The sequence below is a fragment of the Cnephaeus nilssonii genome (genome assembly GCF_951640355.1).
Source record: "Cnephaeus nilssonii genome assembly, chromosome: 9".
In the NCBI taxonomy this organism is placed as follows: domain Eukaryota; kingdom Metazoa; phylum Chordata; class Mammalia; order Chiroptera; family Vespertilionidae; genus Cnephaeus; species Cnephaeus nilssonii.
The window spans coordinates 93413099-93439794 of NC_137080.1; the positions used below are offsets into that span (position 1 = coordinate 93413099).

The window sequence follows — 26696 nt, forward strand, 5'->3', positions numbered from 1 at the left end:
TATGTGTATATGCATAACCTATGGACACAGACAATAGGGTGGTGAGGACCTGGGATGGCAGGGGGCGCAGGGAAGGGATGGAAGAGGTCAATGAGGAAAAAGGGGACACATGTAATACTTTCAACAAAGATTTTTTTAAAAAATAGGACAAAATTGAAGGCCTCCTAATTTGCAGTCACCTCCCTCACCTTCAGCTCCCAGCACACTCACTCACCCATTTGTCTAAAGAGCTCTGTCTGCATTGAGAGAGCCTAATGCCCCCAAAGGCTCCAACTTGTGTGCTCATCACTGACCAGCGAGGAGCTGCCTCACAATAGGGCCCAGCACAGTGTTTCTGACACAACCAGACCAAACCTTTAAAGCCCTCAATCAAAGCAATGCTTTTAATGCAGGAAATTCTAAGTATCAAAAGAGGACCTTCCTACTGAACCTCTGAACAGCAACTGACGATGCTACTCACCTCTGATGCTGATTGGTTCTCAGTACTGAGATGACCCAATCCAGGAACAAAGAATGAGTTCCCTAGTTGGTGTTATTGGGGCTGTGGGTGGAGAAGGGTCACAGCCCTCCCTGAGTGAGACTGGCCTGCTCCCTGCCCCTGTCCTCTCTGAGCTCCAGTATGGTGTGTGTGCGGTTCCCCGGAGGCTCCTGGATGGCCGCTCTGACGGTGATGCTGATGGCTCTGAGCCCTCCCCTGGCTCGGGCCAGGGACACACCAGGTAAGTGCACCTTGGGGGTGAGCTGTTGTGGGTGAGGAAGAAAGGAAATTAGCTTTGTCACCGTGTCCAGGCCATGTCCCTTAGAAACTGGTGGCATATTCTTCAGTGGCCACCTACCTTTATCACATGGGCCCCGATTCTTTCCACCACAAAAGGGGGTGGGTGCTCGCCACTACGAGATGTGCAAGGGGCTCCATGTATCTCAGCCGTCCTTCTCACCTCACCTTCAATAAACCTCCCCAGCCTGTGTCCCATTCCATCGGGGTCTTGCGAGGATTGTGAAGTAATGATCTCAGACTAATTCCACCCAGTGCTCCATTTATTGCATTGAGTTATCCCCAAGAGGAAAGTTTCTCTGGCATTTTATGGGAGTCAAAGGAATTAGAGGGTCCCTCTTTGAGGATCCTATGTTATGTACTCAACAGAATCTGTGATGTTGGTGCCTCTCCCTTCTATGTGAGATGTATCAAGGGGCCTCCCCACCATCTCCTTTTCTTTCTCCCTGAACCTCTTAAGAAAGAAAAAATTCAGAGCAATAATAGCTTTGAAAACAATACCCCAAGGTTATAGGCCGTCAGTTCAAGTGGGTAGGGAGCTCTCCCTGAGGAAGTGACATTCAGAGACATTTGAGACCTGGATGATGCAAGAAGCCATCCTGTGAAGATCTGGGGGACAAGTGTCCCAGGGAGAGGAACAGGGAGTGGCCACAGTGTGGGCACGTGTTTGCCGTGTTTAAGGGGCAGGAAGAAGGCTAGCGTGGCTGCAGCACAGGAGCAAGTTGGGGAGTGACACTGACATAGGAAGAGGCTGGAGAAGACGGGAGACACATCATATTGGGCCCTGATGGCGGGTAAGAAGTGTGAATTTTATCTGAAGAGACATGTGAGCTGCTGGAGGGTGACAAGGAGAGTCCACGTATATTTATTTTAAAAACTAGGGGCCCAGTGCATGAATTCATGCACCTTGAAAGGAACAGTGGGCTGCGAGGCTGTGGTGGACACAGGGGCAGGTCTCGGCCCATCCTCTGCACCTCTGCCTAGCCTCTCCCATCGTAGCCCTTGGTCCCCTCCCCTGTCTGCCTACAGTCCAGCTCCTAGCGATGCCACTCCCATGCACTGACAGCACCAGCCCAGCTCACACCCACTGATTGTGTGGAGCAATTGGGGTCACCAACAGCAGCAGTGTGAGCGGTGGCTGCTGCCTCGTTTGCCCCTCAGGAGCAGGGGGAGTTGGAGAAGCCCTCATGGGCAAGTGGGGCCGATGCTGGCAGCAGGTGCAGGCACCAGCAGCAGGTGCAAGCACCTGGTTGGACTGCAGAACACAGGAGCAAAGGATTTTCAGTAAGCACCAGAGGCTCACCTTGATGACAGTGACTGGCGCCCCCACTCACCTGCTCCACCATCCCACCATGGCCAATGCCCACCATGTTCTAAGCTCTGCCACCTGCTGCCAATGCCCATCATGTTTCATGCGCCCCCTTCATGTCAACACACGTCATAGCAACCAGTTGTTCCACTGTTCAGTCTATTTGCATATTATGGTTTTATATAGAGAGATAATGATTCTAGCTATCAGGTGAAGATTGGATTGCAGGGTTCACAAGAGGAGTCAGGGGGCCATTAGGAGCATGGAAGAGTGCCCATGTGATGTGCTTGAACTTCAATTAGCGTGTGCAGCAAAGGCAGAGGTAAAGGGGAAGTGAGCAGATCTGGGGTAGATATTTCCAAGACTTGTTAATGGGTGAAATAGGGAGGAGTCAAAATCCCTGAGGATTTTATCTTCATTAATTTTGTTAAACTTGGTGAAGCTGTTTATTGAGATAGAAAAGGCTGGGTAAGAAGTAGTTTGAAGGGGGTAGTGAGGAAGAAAGGTTCAGTGTAAGCTGGAAATGATTTCCTGACATTTGTGTGGAGCTGTCAAGAGGCCAGTTGAATACAGGAGCCTGGAGGTCAGGACCGGCCAGAGCAGGGGGTGTTTGTGTTGGTGTCCTTGACACGTGTGCTGTGTTAAACTCTAGGGAAGTGGATGAAGAGGAGAAGAGAGAGAGAGAAGCAGACAAGAAGCTGCCAAGGGTTGATCCCAGAGGACCAAGGGCCAATGAGAGCAGAGGAGACTGAGAAGGGGTGCAGTGTGTTGAGGAAATCCAAGAGAAGGTGATGCAGGGCAGTGAGGGGAGTAGATTTTTCCAGAATGAGGGAGTGGCCAGGTGTGATGAGAGCTAGAAGGCAGGGAAGTGAGAACATGCAGAGCAGTGAGCACTGGGTTTGGTGGGTGTTATGTTCACAGTCAGTGGAGTGTATGAGACAGAACCTGATTGGACCGTTTGAAGAGAGGACGGGAGCTGAAGATGTGAGGGATGATTACAGTGACTCTGAGCCGTGACGTCAGGGAGACTGTGCGCCGGGCTCAGGGGGTCAGTGGACCTAAAGCATAAGAACAAAGGAGCCTGAAGGGAGGCTGGGGGACGAGAGAACCAGAGATGCTCAGTCATCAGCAAGGAGCCACTGGGGTGACCTTGAAGGCAGAGGTAACTGGTTATGAAAGCCACCAGTTCCACAGCCACTGTTTGTCAGTGACCCAGAGCAGACAGTCACCACCTGGTGATGAGGGTGGAGTCATGGACAAGACAAATCTGGTCCCTCCGGCGTGGAGCACCGTCACATTGGGCAGTTACTATGCACCAGGCCTCCATGTGAGTGTGTGACTCTCATAACCATCCCGTCTTACCTGCAGCAATTACAGATGTAATGACCATGGACTCTGATTCAGAGACTTTAAGCAACTGACCCAGAGTCACATGGTTAGTTGTAGAACCAGGTGACATAGTCTAGGTCTCAGAATCTAGAAAGTCCTCTCTTCTAAGTCAGCATAGTTCTTTCATATTAGGTGCATGTATATCCCGTTATATACAGAGACCAATGTTTCTGTCCTTTTGGTCAAAATGACATTTAGTGATAAAATTGATTCAAGACAAATGCCAAATGGTGATGAAGACATTATTTGATCTAGGAAGTTAAGGAATAAAAAGATCTTGTGAGCAAGCTATTTATTGTTTATATGATCAGCAATATGAAGAATCACTATGTAATTCCACACTTACAATATCCTGTGATGAATACAGTATCACTAAATCTATTCTAGAGATAATGAACAAGGCCCATGGGTGTTACCATCTGACCCAGTGGAAGTGCTAATGCTCTAATTGAGATCCTAATTCTATAGCTGGGCTTCTACCCCCACTGGTGAACAGTGGCTTTGTTGGGTCTGACTTGCTGCTGAGATTTCTGATGCTCCCATGTGCCAGCATGTGTCTTAGGCTTGGGGGCAGCAGGGGCCAGGGCAGCTAGTTCCAATATACAGGAGGAATTTACATCCATTTTGCATTTACAACTTGAAAAGTTCCATATGGGCTCACACTATGTGCAGACTGTCATGGGCACGTGAGGAAGACAAAGAAGTTTAAGTACACGCCTCAACCTCAGATTCCATCAGCGGGTAGGCTTGGGCTGCCAAAGGAAATACAGGATGCCCAATTTAAGCTGAATTTCAGAGAAAGAATTATTTATCTGAAATGAAGTGTAACTGGGAATCTACTTAATAAAGAGTAACATGCTAATTGGCTGTACCTTCATGATGCCGACCAGCCAATCAGGAGTGAATATGCAAATCCACCCAACAAAGATGGTGGGTTAATTTGCATATGTAGGCGCCAAGCGGCCGGGGGCGGGGAGAGATGCTTGTGTCGTTGCCATGGTGATGACACAGGCATTCCACACCACCCTAGCTGCTCCGGGCCTTTGGGCAGTGTGGGAAGGTGGAAAGGCAGGTCCAGGCCGGAGCAGAAACGCGGCTCCTGCCAGAGCTGAAGGCGGTGCCTGCAGCCAGGGGAAGGAAGGCCCATTCTTGCACAAATCTTCATGCATCGGGCCTCTAGTTATGTACATTTATTTGCTTTATCTGGCAACCTTTAAGTTGGGCCCTTGAGCATGGCCTGATAGTGCTAACCACACAGGCTACAGTGAACAGCAATTCACACATGTTTCTTTTCAACCTTCTCATGTGTCAGGAAGGCGCTAGAGAATTTGTGAAAAGTTAGACAGACCCAGTCTGACCAGAGTGCCCTCCCCTCTGCCACCATTTCCACGTGAAGGTCTCCATCTAAAGCTGGGACCTGCTCCTCTTTGTAACCTGTCTGTGTGAGGGTGTCCTCTTAGCTGCTCCCCTCCTGAGGGACCTGCCCATAGAAATGAGAGTCCACCTCCGGCCAAGACTGGTAACCTGGTGCCTCCCGGTATCATTGGGAGCAGGGGGCAGTTAGAACGCGAATTGGTTGGGACTTTGACTGGGAATCAAATGGCCGTGGCTGTAGCTTCTGCTGTAGACAAGCAGTGGGCCAGTGGCTGGGAGAGTAAGAAAGATAATGTGGAGGATAAATGGTGACTTGGTGATTGGGTAGCAAGGCAAAGAAACAGGTAGATCTTGGTCCTGAACAAATTTATTTTGCTGGAAAAGTTACTCTTCATTGGGACAAGATTACTAAAAAATACAAATTTTATGTAGACTAAGACTCTCCACAGATATAATATAGGCTAAATATTTATTGTCATTCTCAGTTACTGCATAATCAACAGTGACATTTTCATCACAGATTTCTCAGACAGTTCACACCAGCAGAGCTCACCCTGTGAAGTTCACCACCCCTCCTCCTTCCAAATCCTGGGATATCTGGCAATTTTAGGAGCCATGTCTGGCTGTTACATGGGGGGTTTCTCTGACAACTGATGGGGTCACCATGTGCAGCCCACTATGTACACAACACCCACCCCCAAGCACAAAGATTTATCTTGTCCAAAACATCAATATTGCTGAGGTTGAGAACACTGCTAAACACTGGATATTTCTAAAAATTCTAGACTCACGATATATACACATGCTCACCTTCCAATACAGCTCTTCACAGTTTATTAAGAAAAAAACTAAACAGTTACACAAAATCACCACTTTCTTGTTGAATCCATTCAATCAATTGAAGCTCAAGATGTTGATGTTTATTTTGCCTTATTCGAAGTTTGTCAAAACATGGTGAGTTCTGCTCACTGCATCTCTCCTGACTTTCACATCTCTCCTTTACGAGTCATGATTCGTGATGAACTCCCTGTTCTCAGGAAGGGCCTCACATTTCTGCAGGGACTCTCTCCACACCATGCATAGTGTCAGAAGCTTCCATTCATTCACCTCATTTTAACCACGGGTGTGTTCTGGTTCTCTGTGCCTCCTGGGTTTGGACATGCAGGAAAGAGAGGGCGCCCTATTGGGATTGGGGTGTAACCTCCTGGACTCGTCAGTACTCTCCGTTACATGGAGCAGAAGCCCCCCCTCACTCACTCGCAGGCTCCCAGCACCCTGACTCCTCCAGGCTCTATCCCCTCCCTCCCACTGTCTGGGCTCAGAGCCGGGTCTCTGGTTCCCAGGAGGCCATGGGTTCCCTCAGGCTTTGCGGGTGGCAGTGCCTTCCCCTGAAATGTGCCTCTTTCCCCTCCTCCCCCCCCCCCCCCCCCCACACACACAACCCTCAAGCCACATCCTGTCACTCAGGCCACTGGCCCCGCCCTGATGGAACTGGGGTCCTGCTGTCCCTGCTCCAGACCCCCCTTCCTGACATCTCCCTTCTGTGTGAACGCCTGTGGTTGGCTGTGCCCGCACTCTGGTGAATTCTAAGCTCCAGGGCGGAGGGCGATGCCCGGTTTCCTGCCTGGGACCCGGGGCAGCTGGGCCTGGCACGAGGTCCCTGCCCAGGTGGTGACAGGAGGAGGGGGTGTGGGAACGGGAAAGGCTGTGGGTGAGGGGGGGCGTCTAGGAGGAGGTGGTGATGGCACAAGTCCTCGCCCAGCCTGGAGCCCTGAGCCCCGTCGGGAAGCCCAGTGGGTCCTCTGTGGCTGAGGGTCCCAGGGGTCTCCCTGCCCTGAGGCCTCCCTCCAGCCCCAGAGGAGGGGGCCCCGGGTGCTGGCAGTGGGGGTGCCCTGCACTGGGCAGCGTCGCCATTGTCTTTCACCAGCGTGACTGGTCCTTCCTGTCCCCACAGCACGTTTTCTGCATCAAGTTAAACATGAGTGTCATTTCTTCAACGGGACAGAGCGGGTACGGTACCTGTTCAGATACATCTACAACAGGCAGGAGTTGGTACGCTTCAACAGTGACCTAGGGGAGTACCACGCAGTGACTGAGCTGGGGCAGCTGGATGCCAAGTACTGGAATCGAAGGAAGGACTTTCTGGAGCGCGCGCGAGCTGAGGTGGACAAGTGCAGACACAACTACAGGGTGTTTGATGGATTCCTGGTGCCTCGGCAAAGTGAGCACGGGGGAGGGGACTGGGGCATGCAATTACTTGTGTGTAAGTGCGTGCGTGTACATGTGTGCATGTGTGCGTGTGCATGGGGCTGTGAGGAGCACCCCTGAGGGGCACCCCTGAGGGGACTGAGGGTGGCTGTGGGGACCCTGTGGTCCTGTCCTGTGTAGGGGCGTTTCCGGGGGTGCCCAGTAGTGTCCAGTCGGGGAGGGATTGGGGAGCAGAAGGGAGGGAGAGAGGAAGGTGGGAGGTGGCAGGTGTGAGGAGGGACTCGGTTTGTCTTGGCCAACCCCCCCTCGCCCCCCCCCCCCGACCCTGAGCCCTGGAATAGGGGTGCTTGGTGTGCAAGCCTTTCCCTGGGCAGAGGGTCAGGCTGAGTTGTGAGGGGCAGTCCTCCGAGGCACCTCTGGCCTTTCTGAGCTCCTTTAGGTCTGAGTGTCTTATTTGTTCCTGTTAGTGTACCTACTTTTACTAGGGGAAATGACTGTGAACGGGTTTTTAAATTACAATTTTGTTATTAACATAGTGATGTTAAAATCTATACAATGCTAATAATAAATAATTACATATAAACTTTTTATTTTTATTTTTTATTATTGACTATTTTTTATTTTGACTATTTTATTTATTTTTTACATGCAATAAACCTTAATATTTCAAGAAAAATGATCTTAATTATAATAATGTTACATGCAATAAACATTAATATCTCAAGAAAAACAATTTTAAAAATGATAATGTTATATGCAATAAACACCAATTATCCAAGAAAAATGATGTTACATATAATAATATTACATGCAATAAACATTAATATTTCAAAAATAAAAGAATTTTAAGTATAATAATATTACCCAAACTGTACTAACATAGTATGATATCACAAAAGTTGTAGGAAATATTAAAAATCTGCAAATAACAGAATGACTTCTATTATATTCTAAAATATTTTTTTCCTCTGGCTCTATTTTTTTTTTTAATTTCTTTATTGATTAAGGTGTCACATATTTGTCCTCATCCCCCCATTCCCATCCCACACCCCTCCCCACGGATGCTCCAACCCCCTGTTGAACTTAACCATTGGTTAGGCTCATATGCATGCACACAAGTCCTTGGGTTGATCTCTCCCCCCTCCCCCCACCCTCCTCTATCCTCCCTCTGAGGCCCGATAGTCCGATCGATGCCTCCTTGTTTCTGGTTCTATTCTTGTTCATCAGTCTATGTTGTTCATCATTTCCCCTAGATGAGCGAGATCATGTGTCACTAGAGATATACCTATATGAACTGAATGTGAGATGAGCAATAATAGTTATGCTGACAGGCAAATGAATCAGTCTGTAGTGAGTTTCTTTCTGGACCAACAGTTCTTTTGAGACCCAATATCAATGTCCACCAGTTCCTTATGTGTACATGTCGGCACTGACCCCTCAGCTCTGGATGGTGGACAAATGGTGGTAATGCAGGTCCGACTCCCTCTGGTTTGGTCTCGGCCGGACCCAGGGGCACGGCTTCATCCGGACCCAGGGGCACGTGGCCTCACCCGGACCCAGGGGGCGCGTGGCCTCACCCGGATCCAGGGGCACATGGCCTCACCTGGACCCGGGATCCAGCTTCACCCGGACCCAGGGGCGCATGGCCTCACCCGGACCTAGGGGCGCGTGGCCTCACCTGGACCCAGGGGCGTGTGGCCTCACCCGCACCCAGGGGCGTGTGGCCTCTCCCAGACCCAGGGGCGCGTGGCCTCACCCAGATCCAGGGGCACATGGCCTCACCCGGACCCGGGATCTAGCTTCACCCGGACCCAGGGGCGCGTGGCCTCACCCGGACCCAGGGGCGCGTGGCCTCTCCCAGACCCAGGGGCGCGTGGCCTCACCCGGACCTAGGTGTGTGCGGCCTCACCCGGACCTGGGACCCAGCCTCACCCGGATCCAGGGGCATATGGCCTCACCCGGACCCGGGATCCAGCTTCACCTGGACCCAGGGGCACGTGGCCTTACCCAGACCCAGCGGCGCGTGGCCTCACCCGGGCCCGGGACCCAGCCTCACCCGGATCCAGGGGCCCACGGCCTCACCCGGACCCAGGATCCAGCTTCTCCCGGAGCCAGGGGCGCGTGGCCACACCCAGACCCAGGGGCGCGTGGCCTCTCCCAGACCCAGGGTCGCGTGGCCTCACCCGGATCCAGGGGCCCACGGCCTCACCCGGACCCGGGACCCAGCCTCACCCGGATCCAGGGGCACACGGCCTCTCCCAGACCCAGGATTCAGCTTCACCCGGACCCAGGGGCGCATGGCCTCACCCGGACCCGGGATCTAGCTTCTCCAGGACCCAGGGTCGCGTGGCCTCACCCGGATCCAGGGGCGCACGGCCTCACCCGGACCCGGGACCCAGCCTCACCCGGATCCAGGGGTCCATGGCCTCACCCGGACCCGGGATCCAGCTTCACCCGGACCCAGGGACACGTGGCCTCACCCGGGCCCGGGACCCAGCCTCACCCTGACCCAGTTCCCAGCCTCACCCGGACCCAGAGGCGCGCGGCTTCACCCGGAACGGGAACCCAGCGGGGTTTCGTCTTCTTGATCCCATTTCCTGTTGGTCAATTCCATCTCAGCAATTCCTTCGGCCATTTTCTCAGAGCTCCAGGGCAGCCGCCACAGAACTCGTTTGGCGGCGGGCTCGGCGAAGCTCCGGTGTGCCCAGTGCGCGGCGGCGGGCTGGTCCGGGGTGGCTGCGTCGGCCCTTGGGTCTGCAGCAGTGGCCAGTCGCCGAGCGTGCGCACCTGGCTGCTTCCGGGGCGTTGAGATTCTTGAAGGACTCGGAGGTCAGCAAGTGCGGAGTCTCCCACCCCATGTCTCCCAGTGGCTCGTCTGTCCGTGCTCGGCAGCGAGTGGGGCCTTCCCCTCAGCCGGAGATCGCCGGGGGAACTGCGCCGAGCACGTTCCAGGCCGCCATTGTGTCGCCTGAGCCGTAGTTCTTAAAGTGTGATCTTTGGGTCACCGGCATCAGCATCATCCCGCGTACCCCTCTCTTTTATTCTAGTTGTAGAGCATCTGCTCAGCCAGCCCTCCGGTGGTTCTGGATGGTGTCTGCTCTGCTCTCCCGTCGTAGACTCAAAATTGTTGTGGTAGTCAACAATCAGGCTTCCGCCCTATGCCTCCATCTTGGTCCTCCTTTGTATAGTTAAGTCTTGATTGTTGTTGGTGTTGCTAGGAGGAATTGTCCTCCAGGCCAATTGGCCGTGCGGATCCTCTGTGTCTATAAAGGAAGAGTTGCTGTGTAGGAGACACATTTATGGGCCGGGTCTTGGTGCAGCAAGGCTTTGGCGCTCACTGAGTCTGCCTCTTGAATGTGTCCCTTATGCGAGTGGTTGAAATCTGGTGTCATCTCACACCGACCACCAGATGCCCTCGTTTCTGGGTCTCCAATGGAGTGTAGGTCAGCTACTGCCTGAGGCCACTCAGCAGGAATTACAGCAAAAACTGCAGTTTCCTCCTCCTGTCTGAGCGTCCCTGGAGCAGTCCGACTAGAACCGCAGTTTATCTGGTCAAGCTGCCATAGGGCAGGCCACCCACATGCAAAAGCCATTGCTTGGAGCCCAGGTGGGCCTGCAAAACGAGCGGGGCAGGTCCCAGGGCGGGGCGAGTCTCAGGGCGGGGCGGGGCCTCAGGGCGCCACCAGGCCATGGTGTGGCGAACCGCACTGGCTGCAAGTCTGCTTTTTCTGCTTTCCACGTTTCTAAGCCCCCTCGTTCCGCATTCCAGCGCAGCAAACACTGATTGCTGGGCGCACCTCCACAAGGAAGTCACTCCCACTCTCCGACAGGAAGGCCGAGAGTCCAGCCTCTCCCCGCAGGCGTCTGGGGAGCTAATCTCCCCTAGGGTTGGAACAAAAGCCGCACGTCCCTTCCCCCTCCCCCAGCCCGACCCACGCGCCTCCGCACCTCAGCCCCTCCAGAGTTCGCTCTTTCCTCTTCTCTCTTAGCTGTAAATCCACCATTCAGCCAGCTCTTCTGTGGTTCTGGGTGGCAGACGCTCTGTGCGCGGCGAAGTTCCTTTGTTTAACTTTGAAATTGCTGTGCGCGGCGAAGTTCCTTTGTTTAACTTTGCTGCCTTTTTGGTTCTCCTCTCTCAAAATGGCTAGAGGACTTGAATGTAAGACAGGAGGTCCTAAGAATCCTCTAAGTCGGTGTTGGCGGTCTCCGGGGCCCCGAGGATCTCAGTAGGGAGCTGGGCCAGGTCGGTGACGCAGATGGGCCCGTCCTGCAGAAAGATGGTCTCTTCCTTCACCGAGAGCCGCTGCGCTGAGTCCACGGCCGCCGCCACAGCAGCTGCCGCGGCGCCCACGAGCTCATGGCCCCGGCTGCGGTGCTGACTGAGAGGAGCAGCTGCCCGGCCTGGGGAGACGCGAGCAGGAGTCGCCGTGCTCACCAGTCCATCTTTTAGTTGTATTTCCGAAAATGCCATGCGAGGCAACAGATCAGCCGTTCACCTCTGCCGCCATCTTGGCTCCAGATTCAACTTCTTTATGTCCCGTGGCTGAGGTGCAGGAGAAGGTGTGGACTTGTGGAATCTGGGGAGGGGAGGCGGTCCAGGAGAAGAGGTAGCGAGTCTGGTGCTAAGTCATACCTGAGCCCGGGTCGTGGGCCGCCATTTTCTCCCTCTGGCTCTATTTTTGTTTATCAATTTATGTTGATCATTATATCCCACATATGAGTGAGATCATGTGATATTTAACTTTCTCCAACTGGCTTATTTCACTTAGCATAATGCTCTCCATGTCCGTCCATGCTGTTGCAAATGGTAAGAGTTCCTTCTTTTTTACAGCAGCGTAGTATTCCATTGTGTAGATGTACCATAGTTTTCTGATCCACTCATCTGCTGATGGGTACTTAGGTTGTTTCCAAATCTTAGCTATTGTAAATTGTGCTGCTATGAACATAGGGGTGCATATATCCTTTCTGATTGGTGTTTCTGATGTCTTGGGATATATTCCTAGAAGTGGATTGAGTGTGTCAAATGAGAGTTCCATTTTTCGTTTTTTGAGGAAATTCCATACTGTTCTCCACAGTGGCTGCACCAGTCTGCATTACCACCAGCAGTGCACGAGGGTTCCGTTTTCTCCACATCTTCTCCAGCACTTGTCATTTGTTGATTTGTTGATGATAGCCATTCTGACAGGTGTGAGATGGCACCTGATTGTTGTTTTGATTTGCATCTCTCAGATGATTAGTGACTTTGAGCATGTTTTCATATGTCTCTTGGCTTTCTGAATGTCCTCTTTCAAAAAGTGTCTAATTAGGTCCTTTGCCCATTTTTTGATTGGATTGTTTATCTTCCTTTTGTTAAATAGTATGAGTTCCCTGTAAATTTTGGAGATTAAACCCTTATAAGAGACTAGAAGCCCGGTGCACGAAATTCGTGCACGGCGGGGGGTTGTCCCTCAGCCCAGCCTGTACCCTCTCCAATCTGGGACTCCTGGAGGGATGTCGAACTGCCCGTTTAGGCCCGATCCTGGTGGGATCGGGCCTAAAAGGGGAGTCGGACATCCCTCTCACAATCCAGGACTGCTGGCTCCCAACTGCTTGCCTGCCTGCCTTCCTGATTGCCCCTAACCGCTTCTGCCTGCCAGCCTGATCACCCCCTAACCACTCCGCTGCCAGCCTGGTTGATGTTTAACTGCTCCCTTGCCAGCCTGTTTGCCTCCAACTTCCCTCCTCTGCCAGCCTGGTCACCCTTAACTGCCCTCTCCTTCAGGGTTGATCACCTCCAACTGCCCTCCTCTGCCGGCCTGGTCACCCCTAACTGCCCTCTCCTGCAGGGTTGATCACCTCCAACTGCCCTCCCTTGCCAGCCTGGTCCCTCTCAACTGCCCTCCCTTGCAGGCCGGGTGCCTCCTAACTGCCCTCCCCTGCTGGCCATCTTGTAGTGGCCATCTTGTGTCCACATGGGGGCAGGATCTTTGACCACATGGGGGCAGCTATATTGTGTGTTGCAGTGATGATCAATCTGCATATTACTCTTTTATTAGATAAGATAGAGGCCTGGTGCACGGGTGGGGGCCAGCTGGTTTGCCCTGAAGGGTGTCCCGGATCAGGGTGGGGTTCCCTTGGGGCATGGGGCGGCCTGAGCAAGGGGCCTGTGGTGGTTTGCAGGCCAGCCACACCCCCTGGTAACCCAAGCAGAGGCCCTGGTATCTGGGATTTATTTTCCTTCTACAATTGAAACTTTGTAGCCTGGAGTGGAGCCAAGCCTGCTGTTCCCTCCGGGGCGGCAGCCATTTCTGTGGCAGTTAATTCACCTTCTACAATTGAAACTTTGTAGCCTTAAGCGGGTGGGCCCGGCCAGGGTGTGCAGAAAGCTTTGCTTCCCCTGTTGCTGCCGGCAACCCTGGCCTGCTCTCTCAAGCTCCATTCTGCCGCCATTTGTTTGAATTTGTTTACCTTCTATAATTGAAACTTTGTAGCTTGAGTGGAGGCTTAGGCCTGCAACGGCTATGGGAAAGCTTGGCTTGCTCTGTTACCTGGGAAACCTTGCTCTCTGTGGCTGTAGCCATCTTGGTTTGGTTAATTTGCATACTCGCCCTGATTGGCTGGTGGGCGTGGCTTGGCTGGTGGGCGTGGCTTGTGTAGCGGAGTGATGGTTAATTTGCATATTACCATTTTATTAGAGAAGATAACATTGGCAAATACTATGTTCTTCCCTGCATGGGCTTTCTTGTTGTTTTGCTGATGGTTTCTTTTGCTGTGCAGAAGATTTTTATTTTGATGTAGTCTCATTTGTTTATTTTCTCCTTATTTTCCATTGCCCTAGGAGCTGTATTGGTAAAGATATTGCTACGACATATGTCTGCTATTTTGCTGCCTATGGATTCTTCTAAGATTTTTATGGTTTCCCATCTTACATTTAAGTCCTTTTTCATTTTGAGTTTATTTTTGTGTATGGTGTAAGTTGGTGGTCTACTTTCATTTTTTTTGCATGTATCTGTCCAATTTTCCCAACACCACTTACTGAAGAGACTGTCTTGACTCCATTGTATGTTCTTGCTTCCTTTGTCAAATGGTAATTGAGCATAATGGCTTGGGTTGATTTCTGGGTTCTCTATTCTATTCCATTGGTCTATATGCCTGTTCTTGTGCCAGTACTAGGCAGTATTGAGAACAGTGGCTTTGTAATACAACTTGATATCTGGTATTGTGATCCATCCAACTTTGCTCTTCTTTCCCAAGATTGCTACAGCTATTCAGGTCTTTTTGTTCCATATGAATTTTTGGAAAGTTTGTTCTATGTCTGTGAAACATGCTGTTGGTATTTTAATGAGGATTGCATTAAATCTATAGATTGCTTTGGGTAGAACGGACATTTTAATGATGTTGATTTTACCAATCCATGAACATGCTATGTTCTTCCATTTGTTTATGTCTTCCTCTATCTCTTATTTCAACGTCCTGTGTTTTCTGAGTACAGGTCTTTTACATCCTTAGTTAAGTTTATTGCTATGTATCTTAATTTTTTGTTGCAATGGTTTCTCTTTCTGTGAGTTCATTATTGGTGTATAAAAAGCCATAGATTTCAGGGTATTTAATTTTGTATCCTGCTACATTGCCGAATTCATTTATTAAGTCTAGTAGTTTTTTGATGGAGTCTTTGGGGTTTTCTATGTACAGTATCATGTCATCTGCAAATAATGACAGTTTTACTTCTTCTTTTCCAATTTGGATGCCTTTTATTTCTTCTTCTTGTCTAATCGCTATGGCTAGCACTTCCAGTACTACGTCAAACAGGGGAGGTGAGGGTGGGCATCTCTCTCTTGTTCCTGTACTTAGGGAAAATGGTTTTAGTTTTTGCCCATTGAGTATGATGTTGGCTGTAGGTTTGTCATATATAGCCTTTATCATGTTGAGATATGTTCCCTCTATTACAACTTTGCTGAAAGTTTTTATAAAAAATGCATGTTGGATTTTGTTAAATGATTTTTCTGCATCTATTGATATGATCATGTGAATTTTGTCTCTCAATTTGTTTATGTGGTGTATCACATTTATTGATTTACAAATATTGTACCAGCCTTGCATCCCTGGAATAAATCCCACTTGATCATAGTATATGATCTTTTTAATATATTTCTGGATTCAATTTGCTAATATTTTGTTGAGGATTTTAGCATCTATGTTCATCAAGGATATTGGCCTGTAATTCTCTTTCTTTATAGTGTCTTTATCTGGTTTTGGAATTAGGGTAATGCTGAGCTGCATAAAAAGAATTTGGAAGTCTTCCTTCCTCTGGATTTTCTGAAACAGTTTGAGGAGTATAGGCATTAGTTCTTCTTTGAATGTTTGGAAAAACTCCCCTGGGAAGCCGTCCAGACTTGGGCTTTTGTTTAGTGGGAGTTCTTTTATTACTGCTTCTATTTCATCGGTTGTTATTGGCCTATTCAGGTTTTTTGATTCTTCCTGATTCAGTTTTGGGAAATTGTATTTTTCTAGAAATTTGTTTATTTCATCCACATTGTCCAGCTTGTTGGCATATAATTGTTCATAGTATTTTCTTACAATCCTTTGTATATCTGTGGCATCCATGATTACTTCTCCACTTTCATTTCTGATTTTATCTATTTGGGTCTGCTCTCTTTGTTTCTTGATGAGTCTTGCTAATGGTTTATCAATTTTGTTTATCCTTTCAAAGAACCAGCTCCTGGTTTCATTGGTTTTTTGGTATTGTTTTCTTTAGTCTTTATGTTATTTATTTCTGCTCTAATATTTATTATTTCCTTCCTTCTTCTTACTCTGGGCTTTTCTTGTTGTTCTCTTTCTAGTCTTTAAGTTGTAGGGTTAAATAGTTTATTGCTGATTTTTCTTGTTTTTTTGAGGTATGCCTGTAGTGCTATGAACTTCCCTCTCATGCCTGCTTTTGCTGTGTCCCAGAGATTTTGGGTTGTTGTGTGTTCATTTTCATTTGTTTCCAGGAAGTTTTTTATTTCTTTCTTGATCTCGTTGGTAATCCATTCATTGTCTACTAACATGCTATTTAGCCTCCATGTGTTTGAATGTTTTTGGTTGTTTTTCTGTAGTTGATTTCTAATTTCATTCCACTGTGATCTGAGATGATTTGATTTGATTTGATTTTAATCTTCTTGAACTTGTAAAGACTTGTTTTATGTCCTAACATGTTGTCTATCTTTGTGAATGATCCATGTGCTCTTAAGAAGAATATATATTATGCTGCGTTGGGGTGAAATATTCTATAAATGTCAATTAAATTCATCTGATCCAGTGTGTCCTTTAGAGTCTTTATTTCCTTGATAAGTTTTTGTCTGGAAGATCTATCCAGGGAAGTCAGAGGGGTGTTAAAACCCCTTCTATGTCTGTATTGTTGTCAATCTCTCCATTAAAGTCCTCTAGAAATTACACACACACACACACACACACACACACACACACACATACACTGAGTGGCCAGATTATTCTGATCTCTGAACGCATAATAATCTGGCCACTCAGTGTGTGTGTGTGTGTGTGTGTGTGTGTGTGTGTGTGTGTGTGTGTATTAGAGGCCGGGTGCATGAATTCATGCATGGGTGGGGTCCAGCCAGCCTGGCCAGGGGGAGGGGACATGGGCAGTTGGCCAGCCTGCCTGCTGGTAGAACTCCTGGTTGAGGGGACAATTTGCATATTAGATTTTTATTATATAGGACTAGAGGCCCAGTGCACAAAATTCATGCATGAAGGAGGGGTGTCCCTCAGCCCAGCCTGCATGCTTTACAATCTGGGACCCCTCTCACAATCCAGGACTGCTGGCTCCCAACTGCAAACCTGCCTACCTGCCTGATTCTCCCTAACTGCTTCTACCTGCCAACCTGATCACCCCGTAACCACTCCCTTGCCAGCCTGATCAAGGCCTACTGCTCCCCTGCAGGCCTGGTTGCCCCTAACTGTCCTCCCCTGAAGGCCTGATCACCCACAACTGCCCTCCCCTCCTGGCCATCTTGTGGCTGCCATCTTGTGTCCACACGGGGGCGACCATCTTTGACCACATAGGGGCGGCCATCTGGTGTGTTGGAGTGATGGTCAATTTGCATATTACCTCTTTATTAGATAGGTTATACACTGAGTGGCCAGATTATTATGCATTCAGAGATCATAATAATCTGGCCTCTCAGTGTATATATTTAGGTGCTCCTATGTTGGACGCATAAATGTTTACCAGGGTTATATCCTCTTGATGGATTGATCCCTTTAGTATTATGTAGTGACCTTTGTTGTCTCTTGTGATGGCCTTCATTTTAAAGTCTATTTTGTCGGATATGATTATTGTTCCACATGGGGGTGGCCATCACTCCAGCTTTTCTTTTTTTCTTTTCCATTTACATAGAAAAATTTTTTCCATTCCTTTACTTTCATCCTGTGTTTGTCTTTTGTTCTGAGGTGGGTTTCTTGTAGACAGCATATAGTTGTCTCATGTTTTTGTATTCATTCAGCTACCCTACACCCTTTGATTGGAGCATTTAATCAATTTACACTTAGAATTATTATTAAGAGGTACTTATTTATAGTCATTTAAATACTGTATGACTAGGTTTCTCTTTCTGTTTCTTATTCTCAGCAATCCCTTACAGCATTCCCTTTAGCATTTCTTGTAATGCTGGCTTGGTGATGATGAACTCCTTTAGCCTTTTTTTTTTTTTTTTGTCTGGGAAGCTTTTTATTTGACCATCTATTTTGAATGATAGCCTTGCTGGATATAGTAATCTTGGTCTCAGATCCTTGCTTTCCATTACCATGAGTACTTCATGCCATTTCCTTCTGGCCTGTAGAGTTTCTGATGAGAAACCAGGTGTCAGCCTTATGGGAACTCCTTTTTAGGTAACAGTTTTCTTCCTCTTGCTGCCTTTAAGATTCTCTCTTTGTCTTTAACTTTTGGCATTTTAATTATGATGTGTCTGAGAGTTTGGGTTCTTCTTGTTTGGGGTTCTCTGTGCCTCTTGAACTTGTGTGACTTTTTCCTTTACCAGGTTAGGGAAGTTTTCTGCCATTATTTCTTCAAACATCTTCTCTATTCCTTTCTCCCTTTCTGCCTTTTCTGGCACACCTGCTATTCTAATATTGTTACATTTCACATTGTCCCACAGTTCCCTTAAGCTGTGCTCCTGTTTATTAATTGTGGGGTTTTTTTTTTGGTTCTCTAATTGAGTGATATTTTCAACTCTGTCTTCTAATTCTCTGATTTGATCCTCAGCTTCCCCTAATCTGCTGTGTATTCCTTCCAATGTGTTCTTTAATTGTTTTATGTCATTCTTTATCTCATACTGTTCTTTTTTCATAGTTACTATATCTTTTTTCATACTGTTGAGCATTTTTACCATCATTACTCTGAACTCTGTTTCAGATAAATTTCTTATCTCTGCTTTATTTATCTCTTTGGGATAATTCACTTGTTCTTTCATTTGGGGGTTGTTTCTTTGTTTCCTCATTTTGGTTGTTTAAATTTGTGACTATGTATTAGGAAGATACTCTACACCTCTCAATCACTGGTGCAGGATAGTGTTAAAGGCTGTTTCTGACTAATTGGATCAGGCAAAGATTCAAAGCCTCCAGAGAACGCCTCAGTCTACAGATTAATAGGATTCTGACTTGAATTGCCCCCAGGCAATCATCCTCAAGTGTAGGGAGACTTTTTCCAACAGGGTGGGGCAGTTGCTTCTGCCTGGAGGGTAACTGTCATTTTTAATCTCTTAAGTGGCCTCAGGGCAAGGTGTTTTCCAATAGGGTGTGTCCACTGTCTCCCCCCCCCCCCCCACCTCCAGGCAAGGCAGTTGTCTATGTGGGAAAGATGTCCTCTGCTGCATGAGGGAATGACTCAGACCAGAAAACTTGGAGTGTCTGCCTTCTGAGCTCTATTCCCCAAGTCCTGGGTTTGCTCTCACAGCTCCAATCCACTTCATGCTCCCTCTGCCAGGGCACAAGTTGGGTGGCTCCATAGGGAATTTTTGTCTGTTGACCCTTCAAGAGGGTGCCTGAACTTTCAGCTGCCACTCCCTGGCAGACAGCACCCCATTGCTTTTTACAGCTAGATGTACCCTCCTCAGTTTGGTGCTCTCTGGTGGGGAGCCCCGCTTTGGAATTAGATCCCAGAGTTCTCAGTAGCACCCCTCAATAGCTGAGATATCTCTCTGGGACTTCTCAGTGGGTGCCTGACCAACCCTTTTACACCTCTGCCCCTCCTACCAGTCTCTATGCGGTCTCCACCTTCGGTCTTTGGTATCAGGGTTCTCTCCTGTGAGTTTTCTGTTAATTATTCAGGAAGCCTTTCCGTATTTTAGTTGTAATTCCAGCTTATTCCTGGGAACATGTGCATGCAGCATCCACCTACTATGCCATATTAACTTTTAATCCTTCCCATATTAACTTTTTAGAGTTGGGACCATTTACCTTGTATTCTGTTTTATTAAATCTTTTTCAATGCTGCCAAATACTCAATTGAAAACTTTTTCAAAATTTATGCTTCTTTGATTTCTAAGGTTTTTCACATGCTTATTGGTTAATTGTTCCTGCTCCAAGAATTGCCTATTGTCTGTCATCCCTGGGGTCCTAGCCTTTTCTCAGTGATTTTACGGGTTTTCTAGGCAGCAAGATGGACACTTTGCTAACATTTGATTCAGCATTTTCTCCAGCTCCTAGTTTCTGTTTTGATTCTTTTTTTTATTGCTTTCTAATTTAAGAATTTAAACATCTTTAAGGTAATGAAATGTATTGCAAAGTTGCTAGCAATGATTTAACATCAATCTTTTTAAAATATATATTTTTATTGATTTCAGACAGGAAGAGAGAGAGAGGAACATCAATGATGAGAGAGAATCATTGATCGGCTGCCTCCTGCAAGCCTCATACTGGGGAACAAACCTGCAACCCAGGCATTTATCCTGACCCAGAATCAAACCGTGACCTCCTGGTTTATAGGTCAATACTCACCCTCTAAGCCATGCCAGTTGGGCTTACTATTAATCTTAAATCTACCCTTTTGGGGTATAGTAAAAATGGTTGTCCTGAGTTTCTACTCCTCCTCCTCCTCCTTCTCCCACCTTCTCTCTCCTCCCCATCCTGTTCACTCCACCTCCCTCCTCTTTCTCCACCTGCTCCCTCTTCCTCCAAAATTGTATTTATTGAACCTGTTGTCAGGCAGGAAACACACATATTAATAAGTCCCAGACCCTGCCCTGAGATCAAACATCAACTTGAAAAAAAAAAAAAGAGATAATTATAAAATAACAACAATCCCAATAACAGATGCACTTCTTTTGAAAAAGAACGGGGTTGCTCAATGAGTGTCACTATCCTACCTAATAAAAGAGTAACATGCAAATTGACCGTACCTTCACTACACCCATAAGACACGCCCACCAGCCACGCCCACAGCCAATCAGGGGTGCTATGCAAATTAACCCAGCAAAGATGGCGGGGGGAGGGGGCAGCGCCCGCCATGGCCGTTGGGACCCAAGCCCCGATGGCAGATGGGGCAGGTGGCATGGGTCAATGCCCATCGCCGCTGGCGGGCACTGACCCAAGCCCCGATCGCAACCCAAGCCTCGATTGTGCCCAAGGCCGGGAAAGCCTCCATCGGAGGCTTTCCCGGCCTTGGGCACGAGCAGGGAGCCTGCGATGGATCGCAGGGAACTGTGGGTCTGCTCCTGCGAGGGGGTCTGCTCCTGTGGTGGATTGCATGGAGCTGGGGTCCCCTGCCCAATGAGCGCTGTCTGCGATTACAGGGAGCTGGAGGTCCCCTGCCCAGGCCGAAAGTTTTGGCCAGAGGCTTTAGGCCTGGGCAGGGCACAGCCCATGATTGGTGTGAACTATAGAGGAAACACCTTTTCTGACTCCACATTGGCTAAGCTTCCTGTATGCCACTGGTAATATTCTTAGTAACTTGGGTAATAAGAATTCAAAAAGGTGATCTAGGGTTTTTCCACCACACTTCTGGAGAAAAAAACGAAGGTCCACTGCTGGAGGGCTAAGAAATGTCATATCCTGCCCTAGCTGGTTTGACTCAGTAGATAGAGCTTCAGCCTGTGACAGCAGGGTCTGGGTTGATTCTGATCAAGGGCATGTACCTAGGTTGCAGGATCCTCCCTGGCCGGGGCCCAGATCAGAGCTCATGCAGGAGGCAACCAATCAAAGTGTTCCTCTCACTTTGATATTTCTCTCTATCTTTCCCTTTTTCTTCCACATTCTCTAAAAGTCAATGGAAACATATCCTTAGGCGAGGATGAAAGAAAGAAAGAAAGAAAGAAAGAAAGAAAGAAAGAAAGAAAGAAAGGAAGGAAGGAAGGAAGGAAGGAAGGAAGAAAGAAAGAAAGAAAGAAAGAAAGAAAGAAAGAAAGAAAGAAAGAAAGGCATATCTTATGAAAGACACATCTTGAAAATGCCTAAAGAAAGTTGTCATTTTTTCTTGGTGAAGGGACTGGAGTTGTGTTGATGAAAACACCTTGGTGGCTGTGGTGACAGGCAGTGGCTGTAGCAGCAGGGTGATGGGGCTGGTGCCTTCCCCTGATCAGCCCGGTTGCCTCCCACAAAGGGAGGCCAGACTGCGGCTTAGGCCCGCTTGCCATGAGGATCGGGCCTAAGCCATCAGTAGGACATCCCCAACCGGCCTGGCTGGGATATAGGATGCTTACGTGAGATGCAACAGTATGTGAGAGAGGGCAGGTTGGGCTGAGGGACCCCTCACCCCCAGTGCATGAATTTCATGCACTGGGCCCCTAGTAGTATTATAATGAGTGCCTGTCCTTGCTCCCTTCCCTCTCCCTCAGGACTCAGCCCCCAGAACTAGAGAATCACCCGGGTCTTTCCTGCTTCCCTCCATATTTTCTGTCCTAGATGAGCCCACAGTGACCGTGTATCCTGCAAAGACTGTGTTGTTAGGTGTGATCGCATTCCCAGGATTTAGCACCCTGAATCCCCATCTTCCCCAAGCTGTTCCCCAGTTTCTCCCTGCTGCTTTCATTATATTTTCTCTCCATATGTAATAAACTAGTGACCCGTAGTGCGAAATCACACAAGCCCTGGGACAAGGCCAAAAGGGGGCACCCAGGGGCCTACCTGTCTGCTCACGTCTCCCTCCACCTTCTCTGTCCCAGCTGCGCCCGCAGTGACCGTGTTCCCTGCCAAGACCCAGCGCCTGCAGCACCACAACCTCCTGGTCTGCTCCGTGAACGGCTTCTACCCGGGCCCCATCGAGGTCCGCTGGCTGCGGGACGGCCGGAAAGAGCAGGCCGGGGTGGTGTCCACGGGCCTGATCCGGAACGGGGACTGGACCTTCCAGATGCTGGTGATGCTGGAAATAGTGCCCTGGAGCGGGGAGGTCTACACCTGCCAAGTGCGGCACACCAGAGGCACCTGCCCCCTCACCGTGGAATGGAGTGAGACGCCTTCTGACCTCCCTGCCCCCTCCCCTCCACAGGGGCCTTTGCTGGTCCCTGAGGGCCAGGGTCCCTCTCCCCACACCCCGTTTTCCTTTGCTGGGGTCTCTCCCTCAGCACAGGCCACAGGGCAGCCCTGCGATCGCTCCTGTGGACCCCACAGCCTTGGGGGCGCCATTCCTGCCCTGCTGTCAGTCTCCCACCCTCTCCCTCATGTGCCCCTGGGCCCTGGCCCCGTCCCCTGTGGGCTGGGCGGTGCTTCTGCCTGCGCTGAGCTGCCCACTGTGATCCGGGAGGAGGCGCCTCCTCCACAGCGTGGGGTCCCTCCTGCCATGGGAGAGCCCCGTCTGCTCTGTGTCTGAGGCTCTGTCACCCGGGCCACGTACCGAGGGTCCCCGCGCCCCGGGCTCCGCAGCCCTCAGAGGCCAAAGCAGTGGCCTTGGGTCGGGAGTGAGGGCACCTGAGGCCGGTGCCTGGGCCTCTACCTGCTCAGTGTGACCTCAGGGTCTTTCCCGGAAATGGCTATTCTTCTGCTTCCTCTAGGGCACCCCCCCCCCCCCCCAGCTCTCCATCCCAGGGTCTCCACTAGAGAAGGTGCTTTGGGCTGAACCCACTGACACAGCCTCTCCTCCAGGGGCCCAGTCCGGATCCACACAGAGCAAGGTGCTGAGTGGAGCCGGGGGCTTCGTGCTGGGGCTGCTCTTCCTCGGGGCGGGGCTGCTGGTCTCCTTCAGGGCGCGGAAAGGTGAGGAGCCCGCGGGCAGCGAGGCCGGAGACGGTGGGGACGGGGCTTTGCTGGGTGAGCTCTGGGGTGGCAGCGCCGCGGAGGCCTCTCTTTCCCTGTGGGTCTCCCGTGTCCTGGAAACGCAGAATCTCCAGCTCCCGGTTCTTAGGCGGAGACATGAGGAGCCATGGCTGCGGGGTAGAGACGGGGTAACACGCACGGGATTTGGGTGCAGATCCTGGGCACATGGAGGAGCAGGCCCTGCGGTCACTGATGACACTGGATGTGACGGCTTCGGGGCCGCTGCTCTCGGCTCTGCTCTTTGTCAGTGAAGTGGTGTTGCAGATAAGCTGCCAGGTGGCATGGACAATAATCAGTCGGGCACTCAGAGGATTCAGAAGAGGAGCCTTTAATGCAGAATTGCAGATGCACTAGATTGGTGACTCAGGGGATCACCCTCCAAAGCCTGAGTGATGTATAGGGAGGAAGCCTTCCTTTTATCCCCTTTAGTTTCTTTTTCCTCCAATATGGATCAGGCTTCCAGACCTTTTGGGGGCTTTGCAGGCCCCCATAGGTTGGGATGGGGGAAGTGAGATTACACCTAAAGGCCTGACCTGGCTGGCGCCAGCACTGACAACCCCCTCCAGGGGTTGTATAGCTGATATGGTTCATAGCCTCTGTAAAATGGGAGTATTCTGGGAAACAGGTTCTGAAAGGCAGGACAAGCATCACAGATAAGAATGGAGCTAATTATTTACTATGTGCATCAAAATACTGGTTACTGGCAAGATTCAGATTGCTAGCCCCCCCAAGTGTCTTATATTGCCCTTCAGTGGGAGTGCTGTTAGAGAACTCAGGTGGCCTGTGCTAGGGACCCTGTGTTTAAGGACACATTTACCTTCCTATCTTTTAAGTAATATATAGCTTCTCTTTCCCAGGACACTCTGGACTTCAGCCTACAGGTAATGCTCTTTAATCCTCTCTTAGGGATGAATTTGGTTTCCCTAGAACAGAAGGTGCAGGTCATGAGAAGGACAGAAATAGTGGGGAAGCCTGGGTGTGGCTCTGGCAGCCGCTAACACTGCAGCGTCTCCTCCCCTCTGATGAAAAGCCTACTGTAAAGCAGCTCTGGCTCCTGTGGCCTCAGAGCCTTTCTTCTCACGTGGGAGCCACAGCAGGAGGCTGGGAGGGCAGCGCCCCTGCTGGCTGGGTCTGGGAACTGCACTGTCCTCTGTCTGCAGGGCTCCGGAGCTGAGGCGGCCACCGCGACATGGGCAGGAAAGACCCTTCTGTCCTGCCCTTTCTCAGCCTGAAGAGGTTTCCTGCTGGGCTCTCACTCCACAAGGAGAGCCGCCTCGGGCTCTGGGGGGTCCTGGCTCCTGACCCCCAGCAGCTCCTCCCTGCTGGTTCCTCCCCGCCCTGGACCTGGAGGCCCCAGTGTTGGCTGCAGAGCATTAGCTCCATCCTCCCTGTCCCTTTGTGTTCAACCCTCGCCGTCTGCTGTGCACCTTAGCTCACCTCTGCTCACATTTCTTTGTAAAATGTTCCTCAATTAAATACGGAGTGAAATCATCTGACTGGCATGGATTCAAGGACAGGAAGTAGGAAGAAAGAGTGTTGCACAGGACCTAGGAGACGAGGCGCCAATAGAGCTGTTGAGGCCAAGGGCCCTAGGCCGCTTACGAACCCCTCACATGCAGAGGAGGCACCTGAGCCCAGAAGCCAAAAGCCTCCCAAGTCACCCAGGTCAAGATGGAGACCCAGGTTCCGACCTCAGGCCCACAGCTCGCTCAGTGCGACTCCCCCAGGTCATCAGGAGCCAGGAAGGGGCTGGTGCAGGGTGTGTGTCCCCGGCTCCCGCCCCTCCCAGGCTCTTGAGCTCAGTCTGAGAGACAGAGTCAGGAGTCTAGTCCCCTGTGGGCCCAGAAGCAGTTTCCATGCTTGGGACCCTCCCCGGCTCCTGTTGGGTCACCCCCACCCCCAGGAAGCTCCCATCTGATGAGACAAAAGAAACAGAGAGTCAAGCGTGCACGTAAGTCACTGGGGAGAACACACCGTGACAGGAGAGCGTGGCCTGGGCCCTGGCTAGTTTGGCTCAGTGGCTAGAGCGTTGGCCTGCAGATTGGTGGGTTTTGGGTTTGATTCCGGTCAAGGGCACATCCTTGGGTTGCATGCTTGATCCCTCATATGGGGTGTGCAGGAGACAGCTGGTCAATAATTCTCTCTCATCATTGAATTTTCTATTTCTCGCTCCCTTTCCCTTCTCTCTGAAATCAATAAAAATATATTTAAAGATTATAAATTAAAAAACAGGAAGAATGCTTGGAATTTGTGTTGGCTTCACCCAGAAAGGTTTGCTGGAAGAAGCTGAGAAGTAAGGAGAAGGAGCTACTTTAACAGCGAGGGAGAGGGTCGCAGGCGAGGGAGAGCCTGAAGCTGACGAGTGAGAGGGCGAGGGGTGAGTTACCCCCATGAGTTGTCTGAACCCTCACACAGGCTCACTGGTGAACATGCGAGCCTGTGTGCACACACTCATGCCTACATGCACACTCATCCATGCACACCCATTACCATACGTTACATCCCAGGTGTAAGCACACATAAGCCTTCTCAGACCTCCGTGCACACACATGATATGCAACCTGCATTCATGTTCGCATACATGCAGTCTGATACAGACCTACAGGGGGGCCGACCCTGCCTTTTATGGAGTTCAAATATGCTTTCCTCTGCACATCGGAAGGCGGCCTGCACTGCCCCAGTAAACATGGGTCCCCCAGCAGCTGTATCACCTATCACATGTCCCGGCCCCATTGCCTGGGCTCCATCCACAGCCCCTGCACCAGGTCCCACGTGGGGCGACGGGAGTGTCTTTTACGCTGTGCACTTACTGGATGCAAGCTGCTCCAGAAAATGGGGTGACCTTGAGAGAGGAGGTTCCCTTCAGTCAAGAGCACTCACAAGGGAGGGTGCTCACCTTGGAGCTGTCAGTGGCCGGCACTGCCCCCTGGGAGGGTGAAGGGTCTGGGGCAGCCCTGGCACAGGTGCCCAGCTCCCCTCCCCCGCAGGCTCCCTGAGTCCCTGGGCTGCAGCCATGCTCCTCCCTTGGGTTCTCCTGGGCCCTGGGCCTCGTGGCCCCGCCCACATCATCCCACCTCCCTGCTGGGTGTGGACAGCTCCAGGTGTCAGGCCCCTCCATCCCCTCCCCCTCTCCCCCTCCCCTCCTTGCTGAGTCCATCTCTGAACACAGGGAGCTGAGGGATGGGCGGGGGCGGGACAGGCCCTCCTTGCCATCCTCTGTGACCCAGATCAGTGGGCCCGGGGCTGACAGGCAGTGCTGGGCTGTGGCTTTGTTACCTGCAGGCTCTGTGGGTGGCGGTGGCTTCCCACATTCTACTGACAGAACCCCCGTCTCCACTCCCCAGTCCTCTGGTGACAGCCCCTCTCCTCCCCTCACACAGACACCCCGGCACGAGTGGGAGCAGGGGCCTCTGGGTCCTG

The 26696-nt window shown here is 50.4% G+C and overlaps 1 protein-coding gene across 1 annotated transcript; it reads left to right on the top strand.

Annotated features, from left to right (window-relative positions):
- Nucleotides 1–619: 619 nt before the first annotated feature.
- Nucleotides 620–24677, top strand: LOC307104940 (HLA class II histocompatibility antigen, DR beta 5 chain-like; the record flags this gene model as incomplete). The annotated part of the gene is made up of 6 exons (XM_079780229.1): nt 620–719; nt 6802–7068; nt 22190–22471; nt 23106–23216; nt 24134–24157; nt 24437–24677. 6 exons carry the CDS (start codon nt 620–622, stop codon nt 24448–24450), a joined length of 798 nt encoding a protein of 265 aa, XP_079636355.1. The 3' UTR covers nt 24451–24677.
- Between the last annotated feature and the right edge of the window lie 2019 nt (nt 24678–26696).